Below are 13,905 nucleotides of genomic sequence, written 5' to 3' on the forward strand. Positions count from 1 at the left end.
TCTTTATCTCTTTCACTCATCACTCTTCTTTCTTTGTCTGTCTGTTTCTCTCTCTCATTTTCTCTCTGTGTCTCTCGCCTATCTCTCTTCTCTCTATCTCTCTCATCTGTTTTCTCTCTCTGTCTCTCTCGCTCATCTCTCTTCTCTCTATCTCTCTCATTTCTTTTTTTTTTTTTCTCTCTCTCTCTCTCTTATCTTTCTCTCTCTCTCGCTCATTTCTCTTCTCTCTCTGTCTCTCTCTCGCTCATCTCTTTTCGCTCTATTTCTCTCTTTTTTTGTCTATCTCCCGCTCATCTCTTGTTTCTCTCTCTTTTTCTATATCTCCTTCTATCTCTCTCTCTTTCTTTCTCTCCCTATCTCTTTTTCTGTCTATCTCTCTCTCCCTGTCTCTCTCTCACTCATCACACTTCTCTCTCTCTCTGTCTACTTGTCTATTTTTCTATTTCTCCCTCTGTCTCTCCCTTTCTCTATGGGTCTTTGTCTCTCTTCTCTCTCTCTCTCTCACTCATCACTCTTTTATGTCTATCCGTCTCTCTCTTTCTCTCTATGTCTCTGTCTCTCTTCTCTTTCTCTCTCTCTTCTCTTCTCTTTCGCTCATTTATCTTCTCTCTATCTCTCTCTATATATCTCGTTAATCTCTCTTCTCTTTCTGTCTCTTTTTCTGTCTTTCACTTTCTTTCTCTTTCTCTCTCTCTCTTCTCTTTTTCTCTCTCTTTCTCTCTCTCCACTGTGTTCGTATTGCTCACTCTCTCCTTTCCGTCTTATTTATTTACTGAGCTCCCTTCCGTCTTCTCTACAACTATAATTACTACTACCATCGCTACCACTCCACTACCACCATTACTACTACCATTACCTCTCATCCACCATCGCTATTCTATCTCCTCTACAACTACCACAACTTTACCACTTATATCCTTCACCATCACTGCCACTACCACTATCACCTCTTATCCACCACTTTCACCACTACTGCCACTTCCCATTCTCTACCACAAAAAATTAGTTCTTGATTTTTAGTAACAAAAAAAAAAAAGGGTCGCAAAATTTATTTTTTCATTGACCACAAAAAATTAACTTTATTTTAATAGAAAATATTATTCCTACTTTTACCAAATAAAAAAATAATAATAATCATTTTTTATTCATTAAAATAAATATGAAACAAATAAATTTTCAACCTGATTAAATGAAAAAAAAAATTCATTAACTAAAAAAAAATTTATTTTAATAAAAAATAATTTTTTTGGCAACGGCATCCTCCGTTGCAAAAAAAAAAAAAAAAAAAAAATCATTTTATTATTTAAATTTTCATTTGTAATGAAAATAAAAAAAAAATTTCATTTGTAATCCCCCTTTCCATTCCCGCTTGGGTCTCCCCCCATCCCAAACTCAAAATCCCCAATCTCTTGAACCCAAAATCCCCAATCTCAAAATCCCTAATCTCTTCTTACGTCTCTCTCTCTCTCTCTCCTTCTCAATTTGTTTCAGATGCTGATTAGGATGATCCACGATCGAGGAGGAAGAGGAAGAGCAGGAGTTCTAGGCGTAGAAGTAGGAAATCGGAATCAAATATCAACATACATACATACAGACTTGTTTGAATCGTCAATCAAATATCAACCAATCGATATCGATGGCTTCATCTTCGGATTCCATGGGCAACACTTTCAGAGCTCGAGTCCAGAAGATCTTCGGGTCTCTCATCATCATCATCATCATCATCGCTAAGCCCTCCGTGGTCTCTCACCGACGACGAGGTTGGGAATGTGACAAGGTTGGTAATGTCATTAAACAAAATTTATATCTTGAAATTTTCTGTGGAGCTATATTGGAGACAAAAAAATTCTACATGTTTGATTTCTCATCGGAGGTAATCTTTGCGTCTAAAATCACAGTATCAAAATTAGGATAATATGATGGCATTTGATTCTGTAAATTTGTAAGCTTGATGTGTTCCTCTCTTTTTTCCTTTTTTAAAAAAAATTTGATTTGATTAGCTAATGATGATATAGAATAGAATTGTTTCTTATTTTTTGGTTTTGTTGAAACATATATTGTTTTTTTTTTAATTTTTATGTGATGAAGTTTCATTGGTTATTATTTTGATATGATTTTGATGATTGGTGAAGTGTGTCGTAAAGGCTCTAATGCATCAAGAGGTGAAAAAAATTATTTTATGTTGAGTGGAACATGAATGAATACCTGTGTGTAGGCTCAGCTAGGAATGTTTTGTGCACAAGAGGTTGGAAATGTGACAAGCTTTGCAACTTCAAGGGCACCCTCAGACCATACTAGTTCCTCTTTGTTTGTTAAGAGAGTGGCTCGAAATGGTTCTCCCCCATGGCGAGAAGATGATAAAGATGGACATTACATATTTGCATTTGGCGAAAATTTAACTTCTCGCTGTAACTACACTACCATCACCAAAGATATTTTCATTTTTCAATTCACTTGATCATTTTGTGAACTTTGAAGTTACTAAAATGAACATGCACCACCATTGCTTTTTTTTCATTGATGTGGTGGTGCTATCATTAAATAGGGCTTTTGCCTTATAAAGTTTTTATGCAAGTGACTGAAAGCCATAAGGTGGCTTTCTGATGTGACCTATTGAAATCCTTTTAATAGCAACTTTTGCATTTGATTATAGCTCTACTTTCAAGGATATATGCATAATTTTTTAATTAAACAAATCCAAGGCATTATTTTTGTCTCAAAACTCATACTAAGCAGGTTGTTTGATGTGTCTAATATTGTTATATTAATTTTTCTTCATTAGATTCTTATTTGTTTCTGATTGTACTTGTGTTGCTTTGTTGTTTGGGTGCAGATAAGATTCACAGCAAGATGGGCGAAGGTATTTCTTAATAAACATATTTCTATTATAATATTACTGAAGTTTAATTTCAGGCTCATCACATGTCTTGTTTTTGTTGATCTATATTTTATATAGGCACCTTTGGCCAGGTCTTGGAATGTTGGGACAGAGAAAGGAAGGATATGGCTGCCATTAAAATTGTTCGTGGTATTAAGAAATATCGTGAAGCAGCTTGGGAAACATGATAAGGATGGCAACCGGTGAGTTTTATTTCATGAGTTTAATGTGTTTCAATCTCTCACTGTTATTCCTCATGTTTTGGTGGGATTTTGTAAATTTTGTGTCAGTGGTTAAATGGGTTTATTCCTTGCAGTTGTGTGCAAATAAGGAACTGGTTTGACTATCGTAACCATATCTGTATTGTAAGTATATAATTGATTTGGTGGGTTAAATTCCCCAATTTCAAGAATGTTTTGGGGTTAAGACTTGTGGATGGATTCAAATGGCTTTAACAGGTGTTTGAGAAGCTTAGACCAAGCTTATACAAATTTCTACGGAAAAACAATTATCGCTCATTTCCAATTGATCTTGTCCGTGAGATTGGCAGACAACTGTTGGAATGTGTAGCATGTGTGTAGTAATTACTTGGACCAGTTTCTTTAAATTCATCATATTATTTTCCGTTTTCTGTTTTTACTAGGTTTGGTTGGTGATAGATGAAAGCTAACATTAATTCATTTCAATTTTATTTTTAAGCTGCAAATTCTTTCATACAAAGATTTTTGCTAAAGATTTTTGTATTTAGTTAGCTTCCTCATCACATGCATTAATATTTGGCTTTATTTCTCTAATTTGCAGTTATGCATGATTTGCATCTGATTCATACGGATTTGAAGCCTGAGAATATTCTTCTATCCCATGTTTGCAATTTTTTTTTGAAGGGGATATAATATCCGGTGGGATTGTATATCCCCCAAAAGTGGAGGATATACAATACCACACCCCCCCCATTATATCATATCCCCTTGGTGGGGATATGATGTAAAAAGTCAAATTTACCCTTTTTTCTATCTAACATAATATAATTTAATATATTTTTTTGAATTTAATATAATATAATTATTGAATTTAATATAATATAAATATTATTGAATTTAATATAACATAATATTATATTATTTAATTTAATTTAATTTAATATAATATAATTTAATACAAATTTTGAATTTAATATAATATAATATTATTGAATTTAATTTAATATAATATAATTTAATATAAAATTTTGAATTTAATATAATATAATATTATTTAATTTAATATAATATAATTATTGAATTTAATTTAATATAAATATTATTGAATTTAATTTACTTTAATATAATATTATTTAATTTAATACAAATTTTGAATATAATATAATATAATATAATATTATTTAATTTAATTTAAGTTAATATAATATTATTGAATTGAATTTAATATAATATAATTTAATATAAAATTTTGAATTTAATATAATATAATTATTGAATTTAATTTAATATAAATATTATTGAATTTAATTTAATATAATATAATATTATTTAATTTAATATAATATAATTATTGAATTTAATTTAATATAAATATTATTGAATTTAATTTAATATAATATAATATTATTTAATTTAATATAATATAATTATTGAATTTAATTTAATATAAATATTATTGAATTTAATTATAATATTATTTAATTTAATACAAATTTTGAATATAATATAATATAATATAATATTATTTAATTTAATTTAATTTAATATAATATTATTGAATTTAATTTAATATAAATTTTGAATTTAATATAATATAATATTATTTAATTTAATTTAATATAATATAATATTATGAGGGCAATCTTGGAAATTACTTGTTATATCCCACAATATATTTTGTAAAACAAACATGCATAACATATATCCAATCTTATATATCAAGTCAACAAACATGACTTGGGGGATATACTATCCAATATTTATATCCTATTCATTATATATCCTGACTAAATCCCACATCATATTATATCCTCCATTTTATATCCAACGAAACAAACGGGGCCAGTGTCTTCAGAGCATGTTAAAGTTCCAGATTACAAGGTAATGCATTGTTAGGTGGTTATTTGAATCTTTCTTCTTCTTGTCTATGTATATTGTACATGATGTATAGTGGACTTTCTACTGTTAACTTGTGTTGAGACCTTATCTTGTATTCTATGTGAACAGGGTTCCTCATGATCGCCAAAGGATGGTTCTTACTTCAAAAAAGTTCCAAAATCAAGTGCCATCAAGGTAATTGATTTTGGCAGCACAACTAAAACTCACAAATCCATTCCGGAAATCTAGATCTAAAAGACAACATTGAATTAATGTTTAAAAAGCCATACTAATTGTATCTGTCAGGTGGAAATCTTAGTCTGAAATTGACGAATAATTTAAATGCCAATTTTTTTGTTTATGAAGACAAAGTGGAGCTTTAAGGTAATTGTTACTTATCCATTTTCCTTTTTATGGTAGGATTAAATGATCAAGTGTTTGGCCGTTGGTTGAGTGCTAATGAAAGTGTTATATATGTGAACATGATATCTGGAAAAGCTGAAGCCATTAGGGAAGGTACTACTCGAGGTATTGAGCAGAATATTTTTCCCTTTGCTGTTCTAGATTTTCAGTAAACTATTTTATTGGATTTCTTGTCTCTGTACTTTTTATCATGATTTGACTGGCTTGAATATAATGGTGCTGATTTACCTTGCCTGGAACTCATTTCTTCAAACAGTGATTTGTAAAAATTCAAGTGTGAAATTGCAAACAGCAGTTACAATGTTGCAAGGGACTATTGTGTTCATTGAAATACCAAAGTATAGGAGTGCCCCATTGCCGTTAAAACATTTTGATAACTAAATCATAGAAATATAGAAAGAAAGTAGCAATGGTTAAAGGTGAATACAAACTAAATGTGTGTTTAGATTTTGAATTTGATTGTTAGAGAGAGAGAGAGAGAGAGACAGAGACAGAGAGAGATACGAAAACTAAGTAAAAAAATGCATTTTTTCGCACTTAAGCTTGAAAATAGGCCATCGGAGGCCAAAATCATGCAACAACCACGTGACAGCCTGGGAAACACCTCAAACACCCCGGGAGGTACCAGTGTATGTTGTGGAAACTTACAGAACTAGCACGGGACTCCCGGTTTGAAAACTAAGTCCAAAAATGTAATTTTTCACACTTAAGCTTGAGAATAGGCCATTGGAGGTTAAAATCATGTTACAGTCACGAGAAGGCCTGGGCAACACCTCAAACACCTCGGGAGGGACGAACGTAAGTTGTGAAAACTTACGGAACTAGCACAGGACTTCCGGTTTGAAAACTAAGTCTGAATGTGGGTCGATAGGGAACCATCCATGTCTTGATAGGTCTTACAATTTGGAAGGTAATGGCTATTGGTAATTGTGTCACTAACCAGTGACTCATCTGTCTAATAGTAAGGTGATTAAAGGTCTAGGTTTCAGTGGTTTGTTGTCGCGGGGCCTATATTTTCCACTATAGTTCTCATTTGTTTGAGATATCTATGTAATGAGAAATGCCTCATGAAACAAGAATTCCACCATATCAGCCAACCATTGGCCCCATAGGGGTAAACAATTGCCGGAAATTGGCCTTCTAATAGGGGGGTAGGGCACCGTTGAGGTAAAATTCCTACTCTTGTCAATGTGACAAGAATCTGTTTGGACTCACCAATTATAGAATCCACTTGATCATTTCTATATGTAGAAAACTGGGAATATCATTTTTTGAGATGATTTCTATATGTCACCGTAGGGAGGAGGATCCTCATGAGGTTTTGCAAAGAAGCAAGCGAAGTAATGGGGAAAAGAACGAAAACATCACATCAATTTCAAACGACAAAATCCAGAGGAAGGAAAATTCTGATAGGTAGTGTTCAGATTTACAGCTCTTGAAAATGCTTTGTCATTTCGCATCTCTTGGTTTAAAAACTTATTTTCATTGCTTCTATCTGTTGCAGTGAGGGACATTTTGAACATGCTTTTGAAGAGGTATCTAATAGAAGGAAAAGTCTGGTTCTCAATGAAGATCTGGAAGGACAAATTAAGGGTCAATATGAAAAGTGAGTGTCATTTCATGCATATGTTTTATGTTGCAAATATTTGATCATGAATTACCATTGTAATTATAACATATACATTTTAATCATGATAGAATTTAAACATATTAAGTTGCATTTTCAATTATTTGACTTGTATTATCGAAGTGATTGAGTCGTTGCTCTTTGAAATTCTAGATGTACTCTCCATTATGTTGGTAGCATTAGCAATGATTAATTCCTAAAAATGAAGTGGTTATATATATATTTTTTTTATGATTATGCTTCAGCTGAACACTCACTGCCCAGTTAATTTCATGAATTTGTGTCTGTTAGTCTGTGTCTGTTTACATTCAAACTGAATCTGTGTCTGTTTACATTCAAACTGAATCTGTTTACATTCAATCTGTTTAATTGAATCTGTGACTGTATTTTATATTTTATTAATATTTTATTAATCTGAATCTGTTTAAAAGAATTCAATATTTTATTAAAAATGTCCAAAATAAAGATTGACAAAATAGGAGAAAAAAAGGTTTAGAAATGGACTATAATTGCTATAATTGCTTTAATTTTGCTCTGTTATGTTATTTGTTTATTTTTCACTTTTGTTCCACAAGTTTGGTCATAAAAGAGAGATCTTCATTTTACAATTTCGACTAGTGTTTTTGGTGTCTTGTATCAAATAAAATGAACTTGAGATTTCAATGACATTGTTTGGTATTGTTTGGTTTTGCTACTTTAGAATCTGATTTTCATAATTTTGCTTATGTTTGGTGTAATATGGAATGAAATGGACTATAATTGCTATAATTGCTTTAATTTTGCTTATGTTTGGTGTTTCATAATTTTGTGTTTTAGGCATATATAAGGAAACTTTGTTCATAAGGTTTGATAGAACTAGAGTTTGTCATAGTTTTATGTATATCATTTCACACCTAGATTCAATTAGCAAAGATTCTGAAGAAGCAAAAAAATAGCAAGGGGAGTTTAATGTGTATTTTGTTGGGAAATAATTTGAGAGAAGTGAGTGGATCTATAAGTGACACCGAAAAAACTTGAATGGTGTAGACTGTATTGTTTTAGACTAGCACAATACATTGATCTATAAGTGAGTGGATGTATACATATTACCCCTACTCTCTTTGTTGTGTCGTGCTTAGTATCTAATCTTTTATTAAATGTCTTGTTTCTCAAATAATATTGTCATTTTCTACAAGTGCATATCTTGAGTTTTAGATCACTTTTTTGTTTTATTATTAAATTATTCTAGCTTAAGAAAGTTTGAAATCATTCATGCCTTGATGATTTATTTTGGCTTCTACAAGGGTATCAATATCTTTTGTAGCTTTATATTGTTTGTGTGAAGAATCAAAATAATTATGTCATTTTTGGTGGCTGTGGGGAAAGGATTGGGGCAGTTTAACAACTAGATAAATTACATTATTTTTGGTGTGATCTAAATGTAAGTTTATAAATTAATTAGTAAGTTTATTTATATGCTTCTGGCGGTTTTTAAATTAATTTGTTTTTTTATTTTTCAGGTCAGAAATTTCTTGGAGAGATGCAAAATATGGTCAAAGAATTCAAGAACTTACTTTTTTCAAGTTTTTTATTTTTTATTTTTTAATGTATGTAATCACAGTTAATTTTTTTTTTTATTAATTTCTTTGTATATACTTTTAAACATTTAACTTTCATTTATGAAATATATGATATTATTTCATTCAATATATGGTTGTGATTCAAAATATAGTATATAGTGTGTATTACATTATTCAAATGCGCGTGCAAAAATAATATTGATTATTCTTTAAATATGTAATTTTTTTTTTATCACAGGTTTTATTAGTTATTAATCACACTTAAAAGGTGTGATCTAAATGTTTTTAATCACACTTAAAAGGTGTGATCTAAAGTTTTTAATCACACTTAAAAGGTGTGAACTAAAGTTTTTAATCACACTTAAAAGGTGTGATCTAAATGTTTTTAACCACACTTAAAAGGTGTGATCTAAATATTTTTAATCACACTTAAAAAGTGTGATCTAAATGTTTTTAATCACACTTAAAAAGTGTGATCTAAATGTTTTTAATCACACTTAAAAGGTGTGATCTAAAGTTTTTAATCACACTTAAAAAGGTGTGATCTAAATGTTTTTAACCACACTTAAAATGTGTGATCTAAATATTATTAATCACACTTAAAAGATGTGATGAAAGCATTTTTTAATGACACTTAAAAAGTGTGATTAAAAATGACCATTTTTAATCACACCCCTAAAGACCACACTTTAATAAAACTTAAAAGGTGTGATTAAAAAACATACATCACACCAAAAAAGTGTGATCTTTATCTATATTTGTAGTAGTGATCAGAGTGTTCCCTCTGGTGTGAGAAACCTTGTCCAATAGCTGGTGGGTTTCTAGTGTCCTTCTTGATGGTTGTCTGGTTGGCAACATGCATCTGCACATTGACTTCTTCCAATTCTGTCAAGGACAAGTTCTGGAAATCTGACATAATGACATTGGCTGCCACCTCTTCAACTTCTGGAAATGGGTTACTGTCAATCCCCATGGCCTTTTCTGCTTTAGCTGGGAATTTCAAACTTCCTTTTCGAATTTGTTCTTGGATCCTGTCTCGAAAAACAATGCAGTTTTTAGTCGAGTGAGACCAAGAGTTATGCCATTTACAGTATACTTTTCCTTTAAGTTCATTTGGAGATGGAAGTTTCACTCCTTTTGGTAACTTAAGGAAGTTGGCCGCAAGCAAATGATCAAAAATGTCGTCTGCCTTTGTTAAATCGAAAGAGTACTTCCTATGAAGGTCTTTCTTTTTAAACTGCTGGTCAATTGTTGTATCCTTATGAATTAATGCTTCACAGATTACAGGTTCTTTGCCCACAATTTCTGCTGCATCAATCTCATAGTTAGGATCTCTATAATATGTCTTGTACGATGCATTATTTCGATCATGTTCCTCCTCTAGTAATGCTTCATACCTAGACACCTTATAGGTTAGTTCCACCAAATCTTTGAATTCAGTTGAGTCAAACTTCTTTCGAAGCCTGAACTCTAAACCATTTTGAGCCAATCTTACGAATTCTGGCTCTAGCAGGATGACTCTACATTTATTTCGAGCCCTTTTGAATCTGGCAATAAATTGAGTAGCTTTTTCTTCAGGCTTTTGACTCAATCTTGCCAAGTCTGCCATGGAAACCTCTGGCTCCGATTGGAAGAATTGGGCATGAAATGCCTCTTCCATTTGTTGCCAAGTCTGAATGGAGCCAGGTGTAAGGTTAATGTACCATACAAATGCTCCCCCAGCTAGAGAATTTGGGAATAGTCTCAACTTCATATAGTCATGATTAGTAAATTCACCACATTGAGTAGCAAACCTAGCAATATGCTCTACTGTTGATTGGTTTCCATTCCCATTAAAAAGGATAAAATTTGGTATCCTGAAACCTCTTGGGTATTCATGTACCCTGTCGACCCATTCTGGGTATAGTTTTCTGTACATAGGAGTTTGGACCCCCCGAGCCATTGGTCCACACATCTCCCTAACAATATCAGTAATTTGGTCCCTAGGGACCATATTTTATGCCTGCTGAACCACTGCTGGGGGAACAAACACAGGATTTGGTGGACAAACTTGTGCTTGTGGTCCTCTTGGTCCATAAGGTGGTACATTTGAGACTGGTTGTCCCTGTGGTGCAGGTTGCTGTTGGGGGTGTGGGTAACCCCTTTGAGCTTGTCCTGCGAAGGGACCTGCGAAAGGTGCTGGAACAGGTGTTGTGTCCCTTCCATTCATGGGAAAACCTTCCAACCCCCCGGGTATAAATTCGAATAAGGGATTATTGTACCCTCTAGTGCCAGGTATGGCTTCGAATGTGGGATTTGGAACCATTCTTATGCCATTTTCTTGTACTGGGCCAGATCCACCAACTTGCATGGCTTCACTGTTAAACATTGAGGCATTTTGGCCTGCTATAGGCCTCAAAATGGGTTCATACCAAGACTGAGGTGGTGGTCTTTCAAAACTCTGATTACTAGTTTGACCATTAGAATATCCATTAACTTGCATAGGTTGTTTATCTCTAGCCAATCTTTGCTGAGGGACATTTACTTCTTCCATGTGTCTTGCATTTGTTGGTTGGTTGTTATTCATTCGATCCAAAAAGGATGTTGCCCACCTTTCCATTGTGTTCATTAATTGCTGTCCTATGCCATCTAGTAGGCCATCCCATGGATTTATTGGCTGAGTAGATGGAACAGTGGATGGTCCAATTCCTTGGTTTCGTCCAATACTATGAACATGTGGTTCTTGTTTCGAAGTGTTGGTCTGTTCGACCATAAGTTCTAATAAAATAGGAGTTTTCACAGGATGTGTTATCACATTATCTCCTGGATTAGGTATTTCTTCATCCCCCACCATGCCTTCTTCCAAACGTTCATTTTCTCCTTGCCTCCTACGTCTAGCCATTTCAATTGGTCCCACCGGGCGTGCCAAAAATATATGTTGGCTTTTTGGCTTTCGAAGGTTATTTTTATAATTGCGAGCGTGCCAGCAAGGATCAATCAGTCCTTACATAATTTTAATTGCCAACCAATTATCAGACGATTGTGTTGTAGTTCTTTCAGCCTCAATGAAGAGGACTTTTACTGGTGGCTTGATTTAGGAGAATTTAAGCACAAGAACAGTTAAATAAAGAGCAATTGAAGTATTTCATTAGTATGGAAAACTTACAATGATCCAAACTCAACCTCGTAGAGGTTTACAGCGACAATCTACTTAAAACTACTCCTATGAATGAAGTGCAGTGCAGGAATTTAAAGTACAGGAATGGAAAGAACAGGAAATGTAAAGACTGGAAATGTAAAACTAGAAAGAAAAATATGTAAAGTAAGACTGGTTTTGTTGGATCTGAGTCTGGGGCTTTTTTCTGGGACCTTCCCTTCTATTTATACTTCTCAAGGATGACCATCGAACTGCACTTCAAACCGTCGAACTGCTCCTCCATGATCACTGATCATGCTGACTTAAAAGTAGTTCCATTACGCCATCACTTGCAGTTGGGCTTCCCTCCTATATTTGAATTTGAATGTGAGTAACCGTTGAAGCCACGTCACCTTGCATCTCTTTACTAATCCAATGCTACTCAGATCACGTGAGAACCAATATTAGCTGCCATGTGTATGATCAGGACCGAAGACTTGAATAGTCTTCCTATATTACCCTTGCTTTGCCACGCGTCGAATTGTGATTGGCTTTTACAAAGTATGTAGCCAACAGGTATATACTTATAATGATATATAAGAATCCATAAAAGAGATAGAAGATTTCAAACAAAAATGATTAATTAGAGATAGTAATAGTCAACATAGTAGTCTAACTTTTATAGTTAGAAATCATGCTAAAATTAAAAGAGAAAAAGTTGGAATGATAATAAATTACAAAAAATTAAATGATAATATTAAAAGAGATAGTTATTTTATTCCAAATAAGCAAGTCCTTTTGAAAAGAATACAAAGTGCCTCCTGATTTTTCAAAATGGACTGTAAAATTGGATACTAGTAACTGATCAAAATGGATAAAGAAAGTATACCACTAACAGCTTTAGTGCACCACAAGGGTAGTATGAATGGCTTGTAATGCCATTTGGATTAAAAAAAATGCACCTCAAATATTTTAAAAAAGAATAGATAACATATTTAAAGAATTAAATAACATTTTTCTTGTATATATAGATAATATTTTCATATTCTCTAGATCTATAGAACAATATAGAATGGATATCAAAATAATAACAGAACAATGTGAGGAACATAGAATAGTTTTGGGTGAAAAGAAATGTGTGTATATGCAAAAGGAAATCGAATTTTTAGAACTTGAAATCAAGGCAGGGTCAATAAAAATGCAAAGTCATGTTTTCAAACAAATTAATAAATTTCTAGATACAATAACGGATAGAAAACAATTAGAAAGTTTTTTTAGGGTGTTTGACTTTTGTCTCAGATTTTATAAAAGATTTAGCTAAAATAAGAAAGTCATTCCAAAAGAAATTTAAAAGGGATGAGGCTTGGACTTGAAATTCAGCCAACTCTGCATTAGTAAAATTCTTAAGGGCAAATTACACAAATAGTCCCTATAGTTTGGGGTTTGTGTCACTTTGGTTCATGACTTTTCAATTGTGACACATTTGACCCTGAATTTTGAATCTTGTTCCAAATAAGGACAATTAAAAATATCATTAGATTTTTCAAGGGTAAAATTGTCAATTTGATAAAATATAAACTAATTTAACAAAAATAAATGCCAAAATTTTTGAATTTTTAAAAATTATTTCTACCTACTAAAAAGAAAATTATGTCAAATTGATAATTTTTTTAGACATTTATTTTTTTTTACCAAATTAATTTTTATTATATATTTGGATGATGATCACGTAAAATTAATTTAAAAAAATTAATCATGTAATTTTTATTAATTTTACATAATCTTATCATTGGTGGATAAAAATAATTTTAAAAAAAATAAAAAATATTTTTTTGACATTTATTTTTGTCAAATTAGTTTATATTTTATCAAATTGACGATTTTACCCTTGAAAAATCTAATGATATTTTCAATTGTCCTTATTTGGAACAAGATTCAAAATTCAGGGTTAAATATATCACAATTGAAAAGTTATGGACCAAAGTGACACAAACCCCAAACTATAGGGATTATTAGTGTAATTAACTCAATTCTTAAAAGAAAAATATAAAATTTTGCCTACCCTAACTCTTCCCAATGAAACTGATGAGCTAGTACTAGAAACAGATACAAATAACAATCACTAAAGCACAGTATTAAAAATAAAAGAAAACAATCAAATATGTAGGTATTGTCGTGAAAGTTTTTATCAAGTTGAATGCAATAATCCCACCATAGAAAGGTAA

At 32.0% G+C, this 13,905-nt stretch overlaps 2 protein-coding genes across 2 annotated transcripts; both read left to right on the forward strand.

The window, feature by feature from the left end:
* The first annotated feature begins 1,467 nt into the window (after positions 1-1,467).
* On the forward strand, positions 1,468-3,584 carry LOC145796987 (uncharacterized). Its single transcript, XM_082882853.1, has 5 exons — positions 1,468-1,777; positions 2,834-2,860; positions 2,957-3,081; positions 3,195-3,243; positions 3,337-3,584. The coding sequence occupies exons 1-5, from the start codon at positions 1,637-1,639 to the stop codon at positions 3,457-3,459; spliced, it is 465 nt and encodes a 154-aa protein (XP_082738979.1). The 5' UTR covers positions 1,468-1,636; the 3' UTR covers positions 3,460-3,584.
* Positions 3,585-4,923: 1,339 nt separating this feature from the next.
* LOC145796986 (uncharacterized) lies at positions 4,924-8,692 on the forward strand. Its single transcript, XM_082882851.1, has 6 exons — positions 4,924-4,959; positions 5,086-5,151; positions 5,377-5,484; positions 6,679-6,792; positions 6,884-6,985; positions 8,506-8,692. The coding sequence occupies exons 2-6, from the start codon at positions 5,094-5,096 to the stop codon at positions 8,589-8,591; spliced, it is 468 nt and encodes a 155-aa protein (XP_082738977.1). The 5' UTR covers positions 4,924-4,959; positions 5,086-5,093; the 3' UTR covers positions 8,592-8,692.
* The last annotated feature ends 5,213 nt before the right edge of the window (positions 8,693-13,905 follow it).

Source organism: Camellia sinensis, chromosome 8, assembly GCF_055761805.1.
Source record: "Camellia sinensis isolate YWXY chromosome 8, ASM5576180v1, whole genome shotgun sequence".
NCBI classification, from domain to species: Eukaryota; Viridiplantae; Streptophyta; class Magnoliopsida; order Ericales; family Theaceae; genus Camellia; species Camellia sinensis.